Here is a 21,917-nt window from a genome sequence, read left to right as displayed (position 1 = left end):
GACACAATTATGAATATGAAAGTCCTTATGGAGTTTAGAATCTAGAAGGAGGAAATGACCATGCAAAACCTCAAACTTGAATGATGGTTACCAGGAGAGAGGCATGGCATTACGGAGATTTCAAAGGAGATCGTGAAGGTGGGAAGGCTTTAGAATGTGTAATGATTTCAACTAGTATTATATACAGTTCTTGCATCCATTTCTTATTGTTGCTAAAGTGAATTGCCACAAATTGAGTGTTATAGCTTTAAAACAACTTAAATACTTTCAAAATAAAGTATAGGAAATGGAAAGAAGAGGTTTTTATTCTTTGCTGCTGTTTTCCTTTTCTTTTCGTCTTGTTGGTTCTTTCATGTGTCTTTGGGAAAGTAAAGGAGGCATAGAAATGGAGGGACAATGAGTGAAGAAGTTCAGCAGTGGTACTCACTAGATACTATGTGGAAAATGAACTATACAACTTTTGGGTGGGGACGGGAGGGAAAAACTAGGAGAGTGAAGGGAGGGGTGACACTGTCCAAAAAGAAATGTACTCTTTATCTGACCTATGTAACTGTAATGCCTCTGTACATCACTTCGACTCATCACTCTGGCACTTGCTGCCTTTGTCACATCACTTTTCTGACCCTGACCTTCCTTGCCTTCCTCTAATAAGGTTTCTGTGATCACAATGGGTTACTACCAGGTTACTATCACCTCAGTCTCATTCATACTACAGAGTTCCTCTAGATATATATGGCGATATAGTTACAGGTGCCATTTAGGATGTGGACATCTTTGAGTGACTATTGTTTAGTCTGCTGCGAGCACCCTTGGGCTAGATGGTAGGAAAATAGGCTATCCTTAAAAACCAGTAAGCAGACTTTGGGCTATCTTTGAATGCCAACTTGCTAGTGACATCTATTACATCTAGTAGCAAGGGGTAGGGGACAGAGAATCTGAGGGTTGACTACAGATGTCTCCTTGGAGTATATGGGAGATACTCTCCCCCCACTGTCATAAAAGGGAATAGTAGGTAAGAAGGGGGGGGGATGTTGGCTGCTGTCATCAGCAGCTCTAAGTCCCTCTAAGTTCCAAGAGGAATAAACAGAACTGCCCCAAATTCATTTCTCCTTTGCTCTGTCCTTAGCCATAGCCTTCCCCAGCCTCTCAGAAACCTTCATTCACTTGTTTGGCAATCATGCCACATGCTTAAGAAGCTGCGCGGGAACTGGATAAAGAAGTCTTTGTTAGGCATGGACTATGCAGTCAGTCTCTGAAGTTTTCTAAGCCTCAGTTTCCTCTTCTGCCCATTGGAGACAAGAATGTCTACTGAACCAGGCAGTGAGGAGGCTTAAGTAAGAAGCACAAGATCAAAAGCCCGATAAACAGTAGTGTTATTCTTCCCAAGAGGCCTGACCTCCTCTCAGCCCACATTCCTCACTCAGCAACACTGGACAATCCACTTGTCTCTGAAGCAGACCTTGAACCTGTGGGAGCATTGCTTGTAAACAGTGCCTGCTGTCTCCAACATTCCGATCTCTTCTGTTCCTATTCATGCTCAGACCTCCTAGTTCCACTTTGCTTCCACAGGGCAATCTGTCCAACCATAACTACCCATCTCCGGGATGCTTAAGAAGCAGGATTCTCCCTCAGTCCCGGACAAGAGAGGGGTCCCCAAGGCAAGCAGTCTCTGCAGCTCACTGGAACACGGCTTCCCTTTCCCTCGTTCTTCCCTGTTGGACTGGAAAACTAAAGCTGCTTCCAGCCCGGAGCTCTACCACGGACAGGATTCATTACGCGGCAGGGCCCTTTGTAGAATCGTGTACCCCGTCCACCTCTTTGCCTTTCCTACAAGAGGAACTTGAATGCTCATCCCTGGTCTCTGGGAGCAAACCCTGCCAGAGGGCGGGCAGTCAGTGTGGCTCTCCCAAGCTCTCGAGGGGGCCCTGGACATCTATCTACAGGGCTGGGGGGCGCCGGAAACACGTGTGTGCTCACCTACGTGTACACACGTGAGCACACCTACAGCAGCAGGGGGCTGCGGGGCCGGCAGGGGGCAGCACAGACCCGACTTGCAATTGCCCGGCGCAGCCCCGAGGGAGGAGGGCGTGCTGCAGTCCCGGCTGTGGCGGCGGCGGCGGGCTGGAGGTGCAGCCCTCCCAGGTGGGAGGCGGGGGCTGCGGGCGGGCGCAGGGAAAAGGCGCCTGGCGAGCGGGGCGCTCGGCAGGGCCTCCACCGGCCCGGGGGCGGCGCGGCGCGGCGAGTTGGGCGCGAGCGCGCCGGGAACACGCAGGCGCTCTGCTCCGGCTGGCCCTCGGCCGGCGCGCGGCGCGGGAGCAGCCCGCAGCCCCCGCCCCCTGCGGCCCCCCCCCCCCCGCCCTGCGCCCTCCCGGGCCCCCCCTCCCACCTCATCGTCAGCAGCCGCTCCGCTGCCCGTGCCAGACCGCCTGCCCCCGCGCGCGCGGCGGCGGCGGCGGCGGCGGCGGGACGGCCCCCGGGGCTGTCCGAGCGCGCCCTCCTGCCCGCGGCCACTCGTAGTCGGCGCTGGCCGGGCCGACGCACCCCGCGGGCCGGCCGGAGCGCGGCCTCGGCCTTGGCTTGGGCGGGAGCGAGCCCCGGGCCGCGGCCCGCGGGAGGTGACGCGGGCGGCGGCGGGCACTGACGGCGTCGCGGGGCGCTCCGGGGCGGCGGCGGCGCGGCGGCGGCGGCGGCGGCGCAGGGGGCGGAGGCAGGGGGCGCCCCCAGCCAGGATGCTGCGGTTCCTGCGCCGGACCTTTGGCCGCCGCTCCATGCAGCGCTACGCGCGGGGCGCGGCGGGGCGCGGGGCCGCCGGGCTGGGGGACGAGCGTGACGGGGGGCTCCGGGGGGGCCCGGCTGTCGCCGCCGCCTCCTCGGCCCTGCCCGCTGCGCCCGGGGGCAGCGTGTTCCCGGCCGGTGGCGGACCCCTGCTCACGGGTGGCGCGGCCGTGCACATCTCCGCCGCCGGCGCGGCCAAGGCCACCCTCTACTGCCGCGTCTTCCTGCTCGACGGGACCGAAGTGAGCGTGGACCTGCCGGTGAGTGACGGTTAGGGTCTGAGCCACTGACACCCGACGGCCCTCGGGGCAGCTTCCCCCTCCCCTTCGCCCCAAGGCTTCCCTCCGGGACGCTCCCCCTGCTCCTTTCCGGGGATCCCCTCCCCCCATCGCCGCCTGCCAGTCCACCTTAGCCTGGTACACTCGGGACCACCGATACGAGTCCCCACCAGGGCCGAGTCTTTAGCCCCGCGCCCCCCCCCCCCACCTTGCTGGGCACATTGCGCCGCAGGTTGCGTCTCCGTTAGCGCCCACCTGGTCTCTGCAGCCTCGCCCCTTGCCCAGCGCGCAGCGTCCCCGCCCCTTAGCTCGGAGTGATTGGTATTCCCCGCTAGGGTTGCCCTTCCGTCCCCCCAACCCAGGTTCCTTCCAACAGGGACCTTCCCGATGCTGGGGTATCAGGGGAGAACATGTAAAAGCCCTGCGAGGCTGCCACGCAGCGTCCCGCACCCGCCAGCAGGCCTTGGTGAGAACGTGGAAAGAAGCCTCCCCTTGCCACCCAGCAGGTGCCCCGAGATATTGGGAGGGGAATGGGGGACAGGTTCTCCTCTCTGCGGATCCCTCTCTGCGGTCCCTGTTCGTATTCTAGAGAGTCCCCTTCCGGCCTGCAACGTCGCTAGGAAATGGAGCCACTTGAGACCTAACTGTGATCTGCTTAACTTTGCCCTGATCTAGACCTTGGGGTGCTTGAGAGTCGGCCTGGGGCGCCCGCGGGCCTGGCTCACTCGACTCCTCGCCACTCCCAGCTGCGTGCGTGGGGCCGATGGGGCACCAGAGAAGGGCAGTGCCCGGGCCTGCGTCCCCGACAGCCGCCTACAGGTGGTTGCACCCCGGCCGGGCTCCAGCAAAAGCTAGGCCGGCGCTGCTGTCCCCGGCAGGGCGTCCAGCCACCACAGGCTTTCTGGTCCAAGGGGCCAGTCAGATCCAATCAAGCCCACACTTTAGCTGGGCGCCTACTGTCGCCGGGGCGCTGCGGCAGACGGCGCCTTCGGGAATCTCGGCATGACTGAGGACACCGCAGTAATTGAGTTACAGATCATGGAGGGCGGGGGGAGGTGGGGTCCAGGGAAGGAATAGCATACCAGACTTGCAAAGAAAGCATGGAGGCCTTTCCTGGGCGGTAGGGATTCTTTGGAGTTCAGGAGAGAGCTGGGAACCTTGGAAGGGTATCAGATGCGAAAATTAGAGCCTGTCTGGCCTGGGGTTTAATGCTTCCCTATGTAGGTTTAATTTTGAGAATGCTTCAATTTATGGCATTTTCAGGGTGTTTTTTTTATAGTTCCTTTTATGCCCTATAGACATAATTTTGTTATGCAAATACTCTTTCAGGGCCTTTTTATTCCTGGAAAAGGAGCCAACATCTTGGTGCTTGGAGGTGTTGTCTTTAAAATAGCATTAAGCTGTTAACTGCTTCTCCAGGGCTGACACTATAGGCTTCTCCTCCTGCCCCCCCCCCCCCCCAAGCTGGTAGAGGAGGCTGGAGAGCAAGAGAGGAGAGAAGAGGTGAGCAGGCAGTCTCTAGAGTGGGCAGCTTGGGTTTGGAGAGAATGTGGCGTAGTTTGTTTCTGGGAAAGGATAGCTATCCTTGGGAAGTTTGACAGTGCTCCTTGCCAGTGGTTTTGTTGTCTGTTCCCCGGGGAAAATTCGTTGATACAATGTATTGCTGCTGTCAGGTGTGTGAGACAGGCTTAAGTGATGTTTCTGAGATGAAAAATGCAAACGGAGTAAAAGTGCATGCGCGGTAAATAGACCCAAACAGGTAGGCAAAGGAACAGGCTGAGATGGGAATGCTGGTTTACTGCAGCTGGTAGAGCCCTGGCAGAGAGCAAGGGTGGGATTGTGTGTGTGTGTGGGGGGGGGGGGGAGATTTGCATCCTAAAACGCTACAGAGGAATTCATCCATCCCAGGTTTCCTTGTGATAGCAGATTTTTGGATGCCTTTAAGATATGATTTAGTGAACCCCGGAGTTTTATTTATATACACAGGCATATGCCTGTGCACCTTGTCCAAAGGCAAATAAAAAGCAAATGCTGGCTTTTGTCATATGAGCTCTCTGGGAGAAAAGATGAAGAAAAATTACTAGTGAGCACGGCTCATCGATTTAAAGATTTATTAGATATTAGAACTGCATTGCTCAGTCTCCTCCACTAATCTTCCCAGATCAGAGTGTTAGTTCCTGTAATTAATTCTCCCTGTTACGAGGTTGAGCGCCAGGCAGCCAGTACCCTGGGGAATCTGTAGCATTTGTGCAGTTCCTCTGACCCACTCTCCTGTGTCCCTTTTTATGCTGGTTTTTCAGGCATATGGTCTCACTCGTCTATATTTTGGGATTTTTTTTCCCCTGCGTCCTGGGCTTTGGCATTGTCTAAATGCTTGTCACACAGATAGGATTTACCTTTGACCTCCATACCCCTAAGCTTTCATTACTGTCCTGATCATGTCCATAGACACCCATGGACCTGGCCAAGCTGACTGTGGCTCCTTTGTAATTTAAAATACAAAACAAAAAGCCCTCTGTGGCATTAGCCTCAAGAATACATTTACTCAACATACAAAAGTGCTAATGTGTTGTCATAAACCTTTTTATTAGCCTCGGTTGGGACACTTGGGTTCTGAAATTGCCTAGTACACAATAACACCCTCAGTGTGACTGTACTGTGGCACCTCAGTTCAGTTAGTCATCATTCATTGGGTGTCTTTAATGTGCAGACTCTGCTGGGGACACATGGCTGAAGGGAGGCATGGCCTGCAGGCTCATGAGGAGACACATGTATGGACACATGGCTTTTTCTTCTGAATGATGCTAAGACCTGGTACCTGGGATGGATGATACAAGGGAAATAGGCCCTCTGGGACTTGGACTCTTGAAATGATAAGATATCAATTCCAGTGTCCCTTGGCAAAGCCATGGTCCAGTTATTATGTGTAACAAGGAAGAAGAGAGCCCCTGTCGTCCTCCATCCAGCAAGCCTGCACTGACAGGCTGGGAGCCCCAGCACTTCTGGATGTTCTGCACCTTCATGGTGGGCTGTCACTGGTTTCTCAGTGACTGATTAAAAAAAAGGTCTTTCCTAAAAGTGCATCTGTGGCATATAGTTCAAAATGGGCTTGCTGTAGAAACTCAGCTCCCAGGTGAGTCCTTATGCTGGGGGAAGGTGGTGGGGGGCAGAAGTGGGGAAGTGCCACCCTGAGCCACTGCTCTTCAGAAAACTTGGTTCTGCCTTGGTGAGCCCTTTCTTCCTGTTAGCCCAGCCATGCCCAGACTCAGGTGTGGTCCCTGTAGCTTTGCCATGCCTAGCCCTCAGGTGTGGTCCTGAGAGATCAGGGCCTATGGAGAGAGCCAGGCACTTTCCTTCTATAAATGCGGCTGAAGACCCATTGGTGTATTTTGGCAGCAGCACCCACTGTTGACTCGTATTAGCTCTCTGTTGACTAAATCCCTGGCATGGCTTGTGCTTGGGTGGTTGCAGCTCAGCCCCACCTCCATTGCCTGCATGTGCATGCAGCCCTCTAGCAGCAACTTGGGGGAAGCTTGCTGATTAGCACTCCCGCCATGCCTTGCAAGGGACACCTGGTTTGGCCAGCGTAGCATTCAGGGTGATTATTCTCACTGTGTCTGCCACTCAGAATTGACTCATTGTACAGATGCAGATGGGGAGAGTCCCAGCCTGCCTGTGCCACCTTAGGCAACTTCAGCACTCTGAGGATTGATTTCCAAGTCTTTCACACAGGAGGATTAAATGATGAAAAGGATATATGTGTGTGTGTGTGTGTGTGTGTGTGTGTGTGTGTGTGTGTATCTCCTCAAAGAATAACACACACACATACACACACACACACCAACAACACAAAAACAGCAAGATGCAGAAGGGTTGCTAAGAGGTTGTAATTTTGTAAATGTCTCATTCTTGCTCTTTGGACTGTGGAAAGGATTTTTTTTGGGGAAAAAAATCTCCTAATACTGGATATTATTTAGAACAAAAAGTTGTGGCCAAGTGGGCTAGCCATGGCTTGGCTCTTCTTTAGTGGAAACTGAAAGTTCGGTGCAGTAGAGATGCTTTTCAAAAAAAAAAAAGTCTCACTTTGCATTAGAAAAGAATCTCCTCCTGTGGTTGTCAAGGGTAGGTTGATAGCAGCTATGCATCCATTGCGTATATGGGAAACTGAGATCTGAGGCTCAGTGACTTCCTTTAGTCACATTAGTGAATGAGTTGCAGTGAGCTACTTTGGTAACATGTAGAGCCTTGCAAAGGTCAACTCTACCCCAGAAGGGTGAGGCGTGCTCCTGTTGGAAGTAGAATAGCTTTTCCCCAGTCAGTGGGAAACTGTCTTGAAAGGACATTCTTACCTTAGTGCATGTAAATAGATCAGTTTGGTTTAGTTTTGAGGTAGGGGTTTACTGTGTTGCCCAGGCTAGTCTTGAACCACCTCAGTCACCCCGGTGCTGTGACCAGCTCATCAGGAATCTGGGCTTTACACAAGTTCTTCACAAGTTGTTTCTGGTACTGAGGGTTCCTTCACCCTGTACACTCTGGTTCTAGAACACTGAAGCCCAGCCTGAGGGTGATGGCACTGATGTGAGTCTTTGAGCCCAGGATTGATATGTTTTTGCCACAGTGGAGTAGCGGTTAGGCCAGAGGAAGGACTTGAGACCACTGTGGTGTGGTGATAGTCCAGGTGAGGGTGCTGAGAGTCTGACTAGGGGTTGGGGCAGACGGCCAGAGCAGTTCACAGGTAGAGTCGGGTGAGCCTATGGTGGGAAGGCAAGGTGATGGCCCACTGGAATCTATCCTGGAGGGTAGGGCTGCTTCCATCCCTTCTATTGTGGGAAGAAATGAGGGGGGTCATGTAGGACACCTCAGGAGTAGGCAGTTTCTCATCTCTAACATCTTCCAAGGTTCTGGTTGACACAAGTACCTTGTTTCTTCACAGCCCACTGTGGGATCAGTATTGGCTAATGGTGGTCCGGTCCAGTCATGAATGTACTGTGGGGAGCCTCTGTTGTCCACATGGGTCATGAGCCTGTGTTGTTTCTGTAAATACCTTTCTGTGTTTTAAAGGGAGGGCTAGAGTGGATGGTAAGTACCCTTCCATCATGGAGTATTCCAGAATGTCTACCACTGGTTCAGCCTTGCTGGATGGCAGTGTTAGTATGGGGAGGAGAGGTTAGTCTGCATGTGGGGGTGGGGGCAGTTCAGCCTCTCTAGGGCCAACATGACCCTACAGCCATACAGGGCTCTGAACAAATATTAACCTGCTAAGCATTTCCACGTGCATAATCTCATTGAATTCTGTCCCTGCTTTTGAAATAGCAGAAGGCCATTGTGTATGGGGGTGGGGCCTTCTGTTAAATTCTTGCAGGAGGGTTTAGAAAATATTCACCCTAGTAACCACAGACAACCTTCACCAATACTTCTTCCTCCAGAGGTGGATTGCTGGGCCCTTTTGCCTGCTAGCTGTCAGTGTCCCCTCTGTCTCTCTGCTCTGCCAGACCAGTGCTCACTAGCTGTCACTTGCCAGACTGTGCCTGCGGCCAGGGTCAGCTGCTGATTAATCTGTGCATTTTCTTCAGGTTGTGTGTACAACCCATCCCCACCTTTATTTCACATTTAGAATGGGTCCATTGCAGAAGGATTAGAATGTCCAGAGAGGCAAGGGACATTAAAACAACATCTGAAATGCCATCAGTGGTTATAACTACTGCTAAAACTGTGTCCATCTGTGCTCTCCTCCTTCTTTAGATATAAACATGTATTCCAAATGATGAATGCATGTGGGTTGCTCGGTCTCTCCCTGTCACTTCAGCACAGTTGAACAGGAACTGTAGATTGTTGATGTGTATTTAGGTTGAGGCTTGGTGAACTTCATCTCTGTCATGCCTGGGGAGTCCTGACCATCTGAGCTGACTGCCTCCTCCTGCCCGTGCTGGGTGAGAAGTGGGCTCTGATTCCCTGAGACCTTGCTCCCCAGTTGCTCCTCTTGCTGGCACGTGTTGTTGTTGTGCCCTTGCATCTGAGAGCATCGACTCTGGGGTGGGCACAACCTCTTGAGAGATGCCCAGACTCCTCCTAGCCAGAGCTGATGTGGCTGAGATGGCTAGTGCCGCCTGCCTGCTGCCTCCTCAGCCCCAGTCTCCTTAATCTCACATCTTCTGCCGCCCCCGAGGCCTCTCTCTAGAGCGGATGTACTGTTTGTGTCTGCCCCAATTGATTTTAATGTCAGCTTTATTTTTGTTTCCCAAAATGTTTTTCTTTTCCCAAGATGAACTTTCTTTAGTTAATGAAGTCCTGTTGTGCTCATGCACTGTGTGAAGCATTGGGAAAGGCAAAATGGTTTCTTCAGTTCTGGCAGATATGTCACCCAATATGAGTTCTGGGTGAATTGTGGGGTGGGTTGGAGGTCGTGTGATGTCCCAAATGACTGGTGTTGTTTCAAAGGATGCATAAGAGTGCAGCTGTTAAGTTTTGCTGGAAGGTATCTGGACAGCAGGTGCAAACATGGAGAGTGGGAGCCAGACAACCCACTCACTCCCTGAGCTCTGGGCTCCTGTGGGAGGTGGGATTATGGGTTCCAGCTGTGTCCCAGGGGGCTAGGGGTGTTGAAGAAGCAAACAAATGAGGCTTTGAAGTGCAGTGAGCTAGTATTCCTGGTCACTCTTTTGGAGTATCTGCAGCAAACTGGGCCTGGTACTGTGCTCAGGGCTTCCAGGATTATCTTGTTGAATGCTCACAAAATCTGTGCTGGGCTTACTGTTGTCATCCCTGATTTGTAAAGGAGAGAGTCATGCTTAGACAGATCAAGAAACTCACCAGAGCCTGTGGGGGCAGCTAGTGTGGTTGAATCCAGCTTCAAGCACCATCTGGCTAGAGGAGATGTGTGGGCCAAGAAATCTCTGACAGCTGGATGGGGACTCCTGAACCTCAGAGTGATTTCCACCTTTGTGGGGTCACCTGGGGTTTCCAGAGCCTGGATTTACATCTTGGTCAGACTGGTTGGATGCAGTTACTCAAGAGTGCGTTCTGGTTGGGTGACCATAATTCTTCAACACCCAGGTTCTCAGAAATAGGCTACATTTTTTTAAAGGTACTTAAGAGAACAACATTCAAATTATCGTCAAAAAAAGCCTTTTTTTCTGTATCCCTGCCAGACTCTATAGCAACTAGTGGTTTCATTTAGTTGCTTTCAGTCTTGGTATACGTGTTTAATAAGCATGCTGTGTGTGTGTGTGTGTGTGTGTGTGTGTGTGTGTGTTTGTGTGTGTGTAATACCTGCCTCTGCCTGTCTCTTAGGAGTTAGAGGTGGGCAGTCACAGCATGTGGTCCCACACATACAACTGTTAGGCAACCCTTGCCAGACTCCCAGAACTCCTGTTGCTTCCCTTAACCACCAGTGCAGAGCCGGCATTGTCATCTCCTTGCTGGGGGGCGGGGGTGTGTCTCAGGGCCCATGGTTGAAGGCCATGCCTCATGAAGTGCAATAGAACAGCTCCAGTCCAGGTGTCCTGACTCATTTAGAATGCTCCCCTCCAGCCCAGGCTGAGCACACACAATTTCTCCTGTGTGGTCTTGGGACCTCCCTGCAGTGGTCATAATTTTTTGCAGTACCTTTGCTCTTCCCCATCTCTCCTGTACCACTTTGCCTTTCAGTTTGGGGCATTTAAGTTCTGTTTACCGAGTTTGTTTGTTTGTTTATGCAGTTGCTCCAGGTTCTTTTCTCCAAGGTCATACCTCCAAAAGCTGAATGACCAGCTTTTCCTTCTTGCAGCTAAGAACTGAAGGGTGTTCTCAGGTTTCTCTCCCACCCTGGAATCATCTCGTTCCAGGATCGGGTTAGCTGTGAGAACAGCTGGATCTGGCTGGTGGGCAGATACCTGGAAGGTGGGCCTTCCTTGGCTCCAGATGCAGATATGTTTTTTATTTGATGTGAATGTTGTCCCCCATACCCTGACATTCAGTGACATTAGCTATATTTACATTGTGCTAAAACCAGCCATTACCACCATTCATCTCTAGAACTTCCTCCTCCTGTTCTCAAGCTCAAGCTGACCCTATGAAACACTAACTCTGCATCTTCTCTCTCCTGAGTTCCTGTAACTTACCATTCTACTTTTTGTCCCCATGAAATAAGTTTTCTGAGTCCCATGTAAAATTTTTCTTTCTGTTGGCCTCTATCCTTTAACATATTGTCTTCAAAGCTTGTATGCATTGTAACATGTCAGAACTTCATTCTTTCTTAAGGCTAATGTCCCATTGTGTTTGTTCATCTGAATTAGGGAGTGGATGAGGTCTGGACCTTGTTAACTGAGTCCTGTCTATTCCATGGATGTCCCTGGCCCTCACCTCTTACTTTTATTCTTGGGGTTCTGGTACCTCTCCCCTGGGGCTTACTTGGTACTGAGCATCCTCTGGTGCTGTCTGATCTCAATTTGAAGGCATTTGATAGGCAAGTTTTCTTCTCCCCCTTACATTTTTGTCCAACTTTCTCATTGTTACCAAGTTCTCTGTTCCATAGTGATGAGCCAGAAGCCCATGATTCATGCCTATAATCCTAGATACTCAGGGGGCTGAGATCTAGAGGATTGAGGTTGGAGGCCAACCTAGGCCAAACCTATTGCCATAATAACCAATAAAACACAGGGCCTGGAGGCATAGCTACAGTTGTTGAGTGCCAGCCTAGCAAGCACGAATCCCTGAGTTCAAATCTCAGCACAATAAATAAGATAAAGTAAAATAAATACTGATGATAATCATATATATACACAAAAGACTTTGCAACATGAATAGTTAAAGGAAGGCAATACAGTGAGCTTCTAAAGCCTCCAGATGCTCCTCCACAATCACTTCCCACTCTCCCACCTGAAGCTCATCTTTATCCTCTGCGCTGTGGTTTTCCCTCAGTGACATTGTTAGTTTTGCACATTTTAAAGTATTTTTCATTCAGCATTGCGATTGTGAGATTCATGCTTATGAATGAAGTAACTATCGTTTGCACTGCTCTGTAAGAAATCAGATGCAGAGAGGTCTGGAATTCATCTGGTTGTTCCTAGATATTTGGGCTATTTCCCAGTTTGGGCCTATTAAGGGAAAAATATGTTGCTTTGAACTTTCTGCAGTTGATCGCTTGGTATACACGCGCACAAGGGTATACCTGGGAGGAGAGTGGTCAGGGCCTCTTACCATCATATAGCACGATTGTTTTTCAGGGGCCCTGTAGCATGGGAAAGATTCCCCAGTCCATTCTGCAACGCTTGGTATCATGCTGCTTCTTTGCTGTATTTTAGCAGTCTAGTGGGAGTGGCACTTGTGGTCTTCTTTGCCTGGTTACTGGTGGGGTCGAGCATTTCACAGGCCTGCTGGTGTATTTCCGCCTGGAATGCTTGCTTCTATGAACTTTGCCTGGATTTTGTACACAACACATATACACACATGTATGTGTGTATGTATGTATGTATGTTCATCCCTTCTTCCTCCTGATGGCTTCAGTGGAGTAAGAGAGAACACTTGAAGCCTGAAAGCTTCCTGGCCAGCATGTCCTTATTAAGTAGGCACTTTCACACTTTCACTGAGACTGAGATAGCACAGTGAGCGTGAGCAGCTGCTGGTGGCTTTGGCTGAGAAATAGCAGATCTATATTCTTCTGCCCACTTTTAAAAAACATCTCCATTGAGAAAACATCTTCAGAAGTAGAGGGATCTGTACAGTGGCCCACAAGTACTCATCATTGGGCTGCATTACTTCCAAGGCTGTCGCCGCTCATTCAACTGGGTGAAAATGAATTCCACACATGCGATTTCAAGGATGCACTTCAAGTTTGTGTCTCTAAAAAGGTAAAGGCTGAGCTGGGAACTGGTGGCTCACACCTGTAATCCTAGCTACTCAGGAGGCTGAGGTCTGAGGACCACGGTTGAAAGCCAGCCCGGGTAGGAAACTCTGTGAGACTCTTATCTCCAATAAATGTCTCAGAAAAAGCCAGAAGTGGTGCTGTGGTTCAAGTGGTAGAGCACTATGCTTGAGCACAGAGAGACTCAGAGCCAGACCCCAGGTCCTGAGTTCAAGCCCCAGGACTGGCAAAAATAAATAAATAAATAAAATAAAAATATAGAGGCTGCATTTTGTATATTTATATTAAATTACATGAATATGCATATTCTTTTTTGATACTAGGTACTGTACTGCTTGAGCCACACCTCCACCCCCACATTTTGCTTTAGCTACTATTCCAGTAGAGTCTCATATTTTTGCCCGGGGCTAGCCTGGACCATGATCTTTCTAACTGTACCTCCATGTAGCTGGGACTGCTGGTGTGTGACACCATGCCCAACTTATTGATTGAGATGAGCTCTTGGTAACTTTTTGTCCCAGCTGATCTTGAACTGTGATCCTGCTGATCTTTTACCTCCTGAGCTCAGATGGTAGATGTGAGCTACCATGCCAGGGCTAGGGCTGTATTGTTTTAAATCCACAATTCTGTTAAAACATCTAAAAATAATGTACCAGATGTTTAGTCAGTGTCCATGTTTTTCTCTTTGGTTTTCAGCAAGGTCTGTGCATAGAATTTTGCTGATAGTCTAAGTGAGGCTCTTAATCTGCAGCCCTTCTTCAACTTCAGTTTGTTTGTTTATTGCCATTTATCTGTTGAAGAATGATGGGCATTTTCTCCTGTATAGTTCTCTGCTTTTTGTTGTTCTGACTAAGGAAGGACACATAGATCTTTTACATTTTATTTATTTATTTTAGTGTGTGTGTCGGGAGGGGGATGGTAAGCATTCTTGTCCTCGGGGAAAAAATTCAGTGGCGATAAATACATTTGGTGTAAAAAATGGCACTGAGTACTTTAATAAAGTTCAGAAGAAGACATAAGGTGAAGGCAGGGAAAGGGGAGACAACTCCAGAATGAACAGCCTGGACCATATAAGAGAGAAGCTGTAGGCTCTGAGGGCAAGTTGGAGAGCAGCCTTCTGGGTAAGAATAAAAGTACATGCAAAGGCACTGTGGCTTGCAATACCCCACTTAAGATTCCTGCTTCTTGCTCAGGGCCTGACCATTCTCCATCTTTTCCCACTGATAACACTTCTTTGACGAGGTCCACATTGTGTACCTTTGGGAAGTTTTTGGTAGATTTGTTCCTCCTGTATCTACCTTCTGTTTCTTCAGCTTCATGACACTGGTTTTGACCTTAGGTTCCTTCTTTGTCTAGCTTCATCCTGTTTGGGTACTATTTGTACTCGCAGGAGACCCTTAGTACAATGAGAGTCTTTCCGTCTCTCCTGGTTGGAGACACCGATGAGAGTAGAGCCTCATAGAGACCACCCCTTTCTGGATCCCTGTAAAGAGGGTAGCTTCCTGCACACAGCCTGCCTGACTCTTAGGTTCCTCTCCCAGCACCTGGCAGGGGTTCTTCTGCCTAGGAACTGGATGTGGAATTCATCCAGGAACGCCTGATGAGCCATGAAGGCTCAGGAAGTTTAGTCATTAACCTACAGCACACTCTCAACTGCTTGTCCACGCCATTTTACTGACTCCAGTCCTTTTATTGGTCCTGCTGGCTCGGGCCTGAGAGGAAGGCTCAACCACTTGCTCAGTCAGTTGCAATCTGTGTTAGGTGGCATTAGCACCGATTTGATGACAGTGAGAGTGGCTAGGGCAAAGTCCAGGGAGGGGCCCCAACTGGCTGGGAACCAGTCCAGGCTGATCTTTGAGCCACCGGTGTTGGATCCAATGGGGTACTCTAGGGTGACTGCTGCAGAAGAAGATGTGGGCCGTGGCATGTTGTGATGGAGTGTAGGGAGTCCACGGCTGCCAGTGCTTGTTGAGGGCATCTCTATATTCCAGAGCTATGGATTGATTTGTGTTGAAATCATGGACTCCCTGGAGGAGGGAGAGACTACCATCTCTCCTTATTTACTTTAGAGCAAAACAAATGCGTAGTCTCTTTGTGAAAGAGACTGCTGAAGAAAATGACAAAAGGTTCTGTGCTGTCTTAGAAAAAGGATTGCCTGCTAGAGAGGTGCAGTCACAACTCACCTGCCTTAGCTCACCTTAGGGATCCAGCCCTTTGGCCTGTGTGAGCTTCCCCAGAGACCTCATCTGTTCTGTTTACAGACCAGACCTGCTCAAGCCCAGCAATTTCATGTTGGTGGTGTATGCAAACAGGAAGAACCATAGAACATCCAGTTTATGAGAGATAGGAGATGCTAAAACATGTGAGCCCTGATCCTAAGGAGTCGTTTACGTGGGACATGGGAAACATTTAAAAGAAGAAAAGAAAGGAACTACTCCAACTACGGGTTGGAACCATGGCTCAATTGCTAGAGCTCTAGCCAATGAGCAAAAGCATTGGATACCAAGTTCAAGTCCTGGTCTTGGACCTCTTCCCAAAAGGTGGGGTGAGGAATTGCCCTTGGTATGCACAGCACATCTTCAGGGGACAATGAAGCCCTTGACCTTGGTGGCCCAGGTAAGCCTGGCCCATGTGGTTCCTGTCCTGGTCTGCAGGACTCAGACGTCCCAGAGGTGAGCCATGAATCTGTTCCCTTTTTGGTGGCTTCAGGCTTCTAATAGTCTTGGTCTTCAGGTTGACTTTGGGTTGTTTGCCAACTTTATTCAGAACATTTGTGCTTTATTTCCTGGCTTTGCCGGAGCTGACTAAGGAGCTATGGTAGTGATTTTTCAAGGTTTATTGTGGTCTAGAGTATTCTAGGGGACTTTTCAAAGTCCAGCTTCTGAGGCACACCCTAGACTGCTATCCTCAGGATTACTGGCTGTGGGAGGTTGGGCCGGGTCATCAGATAATTTTTAAAATGACCAAGTGATTCGTGGGCACCACCAAGTTTGAGAACTAGTGTTTGACAGGGCCACATCCCTTATCATCATAGTGTCATCTTTCTTGCACCTCTGTGAGAGAGTTGCGGATATTCTTATATTATAGATCACTCAGTGGTAAGTTTTATTCCCAATGTCCTACAACTAGTACTAGACTTGAAGCCTTTTTAGGCTTCACTTCTGCTTCTTCACAGTTCTTTCTTCTCCAGGACTGTCACCCAAGGATCTTTGGGCAGGTCCCTCATCTCTCACCCGGTACCTTGGCTTGTGTTGTTTTCTTTATTTTTAATTGATTCTTATTATCCTTCATGGCTGGTCTCAGATACCACTGTATTAATTCACTTTCTTTTAAACAACCCACCTCCACTGAGGATATTTCAAATAATATATAACATTGTTGACTTTCCTTGGGAAATAATTTTTTATGTATGTGGCCAAATATGACATGAAGCTTACTGTTAATAGCATTTATTTGTATTCACATTGCTGCCCACCCATTACCACTCTCTGGCTCCAGTGCATCTTTATCACCCTGAATGGGAGCCTTGGTCCCATTAAGCACTCATTCCCCACCTCTTCCTTGGTCCTGGCATAGCTAATCTCTGTTCTGCCTTTCCACATAGTAGAATCATGTAGCACATGGCATTTTCTAGGTGGGTCTTTTCACTTTGCATAATGCTTTCACTGAGTGCTGACCATTTCCATTGTTCAAAGCTCCTTGTGTGGCGGGGTGTGCTTCTCACAGCCCTGTAAGGGAGGTAGCTGCTAGCAGCATCCTTGTTACGCAGATGAGTAGACTGAGGCCCAGAGAGGCTGAGCACCCACAGAGCACACATAGCACATAAGTGTCTTGGCTCTTACACTGTCTGGCTGGTGCCTGCTATTCATCTGACCTTCACAGACGATGCCAGCCTAGATACTAACACTCAGCTTGTGAAGTTGAATTGAAGGGCAAAGAGGAAACTTCACAAGAGAATTGGTCTACAGCATAAGAACAGCATATGCTACATAAAGCTGTAGGCTCAGAAATCACCCAGAGGTATCCCTTGGGGTCCTGCAGGACAGAATTCCTAGGAAGTTCGTGGCTGAATTGAACGGGGTCAGTTCTGTAGTAAGTTCCCACCCATGTTGAATGCTGGGCATAGCGCTGTACACCTCGTGTCAGGAACCATCTGACCTCGCAGGATCCCCATATACAGTCTGGGCACTCACTCTGCAAATTCGCATAAAGCCTTTGCAAATTTGCAGAAAGCATCTGTTTGACATATGGAAACAGATACAAAACAGATAACCTGTCTTATCTGAAGTTGGTCTTGGACCTAGAAATGGGTGGACCCAGAAAGCCTGACTTTAACCTCCATGTGCTTCATCTTTTTTTTTCTTTCTTTTTTTCTCTTTTTCTTTTTTTTTCTTTTGCCAGTCCTGGGCCTTGGAATCAGGGCCTGAGCACTGTCCCTGGCTTCTTTTTGCTCAAGGCTACCACTCTGCCACTTGAGCTACAGCGCCACATCTGGCCATTTTCTATATATGTGGTGCTGGGGAATTGAACCCAGGGCTTCACGTGCACAAGGCAAGCACTCTTGCCACTAGGTCATATTCCCAGCTCCATCTTTTTTTTTTCTTTAAAATTAAAAAAATTATTATCTAGGTGGAGGCAGGAGGATGGCAGGTGGAAGCTAGCCAGGGCAAAAGTTAATGAGACTCTATTTCAGAAACAAGCCAGGTATGATGAACAGGCTTGTGGTCTCGGGTATAGAGATGGAGGTAGGAGGATCATGGTCTGAGGCTAGCTCCAGGCAAAAGTGCAAGGGCCTTTCTGAAAAATAAAAACAAAAAGAACCAGAGGTGTGGCTCAAGTGGTAAAGTACTTGCTTAGCAAGCTGAAAGCTTTGAGTTCCAGCCCTGGTGGTAATGCCAAAAAGGTAGCCATAAATACTTAGTTTTCTGTTTTTTTTGGGTATAACATACCCTTCCAGAGGCAATGAGGAGAAAGCATCCTGGCTGCTTGACAAGGAAGAGAAAAGAGGAAAGACAATGGGGAAATACTGGTTTTATTGAAAAAGACGTGTTACCTTATCAAGCCAGTTATTAGTTTTAAGTCTAGAGGAAAAGGTAGTTTTTCACAATTAAAAAATAAGATCATGCTATGTAAACCTTTAAACAAGAAACTTGTGGTAAACATCTTCATAAAAAAAAAAAACTGCTTCGTGTGTGTGTGTGAATGTGGGGGGGGGTGAACTCGGGGTTCTGAGCTTGCTAGATTAGCACTCTGCTGCCTGAGCTACTCCTCCAGCCTTTATTTTTGCTGGTTATTTTGGAGATAGAGTCTAGCAAATTTCTGTCTGGGCTAGCTTCAAACTTCAGTCCTCTATTTTTCAGCCTCCTGAGTAGCTAGGATGACAGGCATGAACCACCAGTGCCTGGCCTCTTATTGTATCTTCTTGTGTGTTCCCAGCCATCTCAATAGCCCTCTGAGGTCAGCAGAGCAGCTACTGTTGTTTCCATTTGGCTCAAGAAGTCACTACCATGATGTTATCTGTCTCCCCCAAATTCACATATTGAAGTCCTAGAAATGTGACTGACTATATTTGGGGATAGGGTCTGTCAAAAGATAGTTAAGGCCCTGCAGGCCCTGGTGACTTAGCCTGTAATCCTAGATACTTGGAAGGCTGAGTTGGGAGGCTAGGGTTTGAGGCCAGCTGGAACAGAACAGTTTGAGAAACCCTTTTTCAATCAATAGCTAAGCATCATAGCTCAAGCCCTCCATCTTAGTTATAATAGACAGGAAGCTTCAAATAAGTAGATGGTGGTCCTGGCATGTACTTTTGAGATAGGAATTGAGACCTCCACTCCCACCCCCACCTTTTTTTTTTTCACTCATGGGGTTTGAACTCAGGGCCTGGGCTCAGTCCCTGAGCTCTTTCACTCAAGGCTAGTGCTCTGTCACTTGAGCCACAGCGCTACTTCCGGCTTTTTCTACACATGTTGTGCTAAGGAATCGAACCCAGGGCCTCATGTATACGAGGCAAGGCACTTTACCAGTAGGCCATATTCCTAGCCCCCTATTTTTTTTTTTAAAGCACTAAATGTGTGGCTCAGTAGCAAGCAATGCCCCAAGTTCAAACCCCAGTACTGCCAAAAACAAACAAACAAAAAAGGTGATTAAATTAAAATGAGACCACAGAGGAAGTCTTTCATCTAATCTGAATGGTATCCTTACAAGAAGAGATTATAACATGGACACACACAAAGGGAAGACCACGTGAGCACATGGAATACTGGCCATCTAGAAGACAAGGGGAGGCTGCAGAGGAAACCAGCACTGCCCATACCTTGATTGTAAACTGCCAGCCTCCAGAATCGGAAGGAAACAATTTTCTGTCATTTAAGACATCAACTTTGTGGTATTTTGTTATGGAAACCCTGACCAATGAATGCTACAGCTAAGGCCCAGATTCTGTTTGTGCTTTGGTTCTTGTGTTCTTTGCAGCTTCCCTATGCTTCTTAGGTCACCATAGTTCGAGGCAGGATGATGTAAACACTGTCCTTGCTGCACAAATGTTGCTCGCTGGGTTTGTTGACATGGAGGTGGAGTTTGGGGATGGCTTAGAGGAGGTGTTCTGGGCTGGCTTACCCAGTCCTGGTGGAAGAGCACGTGAACAGCCTCCTTGAGGAGGGCCCCTGGAGGTTGGGATGCCGAGGTGATGGGAAGGAAGGCTAAGGCCATTCCACATTTTTGGAGCAGTGGAGTTGTGGCTTGTGGGGTGCTAGAAGATGAGCAGTCAGCAGCGGCCAGCAGTGGTAGTGCTCAGTCTGGTTTTAATCCTGGACAGGAAGGGCAGGTGCAGTAGCATTGGAGGATTTGGACTGCAGTGGATTTGGAGGCTGGATTTAGGGGTGGGGCTGATGGTGGTTATGATCCCTGTATAGTTCGTGGGTTAGTGAGATTGAGAGGCCACCGGTGGAACAGCCCTAAGAAGGGACTCTACCCTACAACTGTGTTCCCTCTGTCTTTGTGTAAAGGTTGTGGAGGTAAAATACTTTTATATTTTCTCTTTTTCTAAGAGGATCTCCTCTCCTACCACAGAGCCTGGATTTATTCCTGGTTGGTTTAGATGAGGCTGGTGTGAGAAGCCAGCAGGTCAAACACATGGAGAGGGCTCGGTTTCTGGCAGGGCCAGTGTCGGAAAGGGAAATGGAACGTAGTTGTGGCCAACTTTGAATGCTCTCTCCCTGCCAGGCTGAGGATAGCCACTTCCTGTGAACTCTGAGCCCGTCAAGTCCTCACAGGTGGGTGAGGTGCTACTTTTCCAAGCTAGTACAAGCTAAGACAGTGGCTTACTCTGTGCCCTGTGGTTGCCTTCTGCCTGGGAGGAGTCACTATTTCCAAGGAGAGAGAATAACAAAGAGGCAGACGTTTAATGAGTGCGTGCTGTGTACATAGAAGCAAGCCAGGTGGCCAGGCAGATTCAAGGCTGAGTCAAAGATTCCTCTCTTCCCCCATATCACTGCCAGCATGATGAGATGTGGCCTTGGCATGTGCAGCGAACGCTGGAAGTATTACCTGCCTTTACCCAGTTGTCTTGCTCAAAGAGGGAAAGAACCAAGGTCGGACTCCAGAAAACAGATAGTAGTGATTCACTTTGTTTCTCTGATATTGCTAGAACCTGCTTTCATCAGAGCTCTGGGGTAGTTGTTGCCACACATTTTAGGCAGAGAAACTAGTGTGTGTGGCATGCTCTTCCCCCGAGGAAGAAAGCGGAACATGAACAGTTCATTTGCAGGTCTTGTCCCTGAAGCCCGGGGATTATTTTTATTTGAAATGCTTATCCCAAAGATTTACAGACGATGGGTGGGAGGATGATATAGGCCTGTTTATATCAGATTGGCCCAAATGGAATTGTGTGTTGATTTATTTATTAGACACACAGTCTTGCTATGTTGCTCCAGTTGACCACTCCTTTCTGGGCTTCAGAGATCTTCCTGCCTCAGTCTCTCAAGCCAGCACTCCATGTACCACCAATGCCAGACTCGAACCGAATTTTGAGAGCTCGTTTTTGTATTCACACTCCATATGCTGAGTGAAATTAACCTCAACAGGAAAGAGTAGCCTCTGATTCCATTTATATGCAGTTCTGGAACAGGCAGAACTAATCTGAGGAGGAAGCAAATCAGAATCGCTACTGCCTCTGGGTGGGAAGGGGCTGTGGGTTACACAGATGTTTCCATTTGTCAAGCTGGAACAGCGCAGATTTGTGCATTTCAATATAAATACCACTTACTGCCCTCCTCAGAAAAGAAGTCTAAAAACTGCGAATGGAGAGTTAGGGGAATGGAGAGAATAGAGGACAGATGATGCAGAATGTTGATCATTGCCAAAGCTGAGTGACAGGTGTTGACTATTCTTTTTTAGGTTGTATTCATCTGAGCAACAAGCAGGGTATTTATTTATCAAGTCCTCCTTCCTGGTGCCTACCTTCTGGCCCTGGGGTGAGTCAGGGTCTCAGACACTGGGCTTGGGCCCAGCCTAAGGTTTGCCTGTTGGTGTCCATGACCTTTGGCTTCCTCTCCCTGGCACCTGCCACCCCCATCCTTTGCTGTCCCTTTGATCAGGGAACAAACCCTTCTCTGCTGACTTTGACCTCCCCAGCCCCACCCGCCACCTAGCCTCTTCTTATCTCTGACTCCTCCCTCTCTGTGTGGTTCCTGGTCTTCCTCTGTTGTGGTGGCTGAACCCACAAAAGGTGAATTCACTGGTTCTCATTTCCCTTTGGTTTAGAATTGTAAAACGCCACCTGTATGCCTTTGTTCGTGGTTGCAGGCTCTGCTGGGAGTGGCCAGGGTACCTTTCTGACCCCCATTGGTGAAGATACCTGCTGGATGACTCCACTGATGCACAGGACAAACAGGGCAAAACAAGCCTGGTGCCTGGGAAGAAAGGAGGCGTGGAAACTAGAAAGGGGCAGAGGGGCAGAGGGGCTGCAGTGGGTTGGAAGTTGAGCTGGGATGTTTGGTTTTTGACCTGGGTGGTGGTTGCCAGGC

At 49.1% G+C, this 21,917-nt stretch overlaps 1 protein-coding gene and 1 long non-coding RNA gene across 5 annotated transcripts in view; one reads left to right on the top strand and one right to left on the bottom strand.

The window, feature by feature from the left end:
- Positions 1–1,451: 1,451 nt before the first annotated feature.
- Positions 1,452–21,792, bottom strand: LOC125346300. The gene is made up of 3 exons (XR_007209902.1): positions 20,647–21,792; positions 16,068–16,071; positions 1,452–1,466 (listed from the first exon to the last, which is right to left on the bottom strand). It is a non-coding gene; the product is annotated as an uncharacterized LOC125346300 (long non-coding RNA).
- Positions 2,730–21,917, top strand: part of Epb41l4b (erythrocyte membrane protein band 4.1 like 4B) — a 136,779-nt gene continuing 117,591 nt past the window's right edge. For all 4 annotated transcript variants that reach the window (XM_048338720.1, XM_048338734.1, XM_048338711.1 and 1 more), the window contains exon 1: positions 2,730–3,035. In XM_048338720.1, the coding sequence (XP_048194677.1) occupies positions 2,730–3,035 (306 nt within the window). The remainder of the gene's footprint in view (positions 3,036–21,917) is intronic.

The sequence above is a fragment of the Perognathus longimembris genome, chromosome 1, assembly GCF_023159225.1.
Source record: "Perognathus longimembris pacificus isolate PPM17 chromosome 1, ASM2315922v1, whole genome shotgun sequence".
Classification (NCBI taxonomy): Eukaryota; Metazoa; Chordata; class Mammalia; order Rodentia; family Heteromyidae; genus Perognathus; species Perognathus longimembris.
The sequence above is the reverse complement of the archived record's forward strand: the minus strand, read 5'-3'. Positions and strand labels throughout refer to the sequence as shown.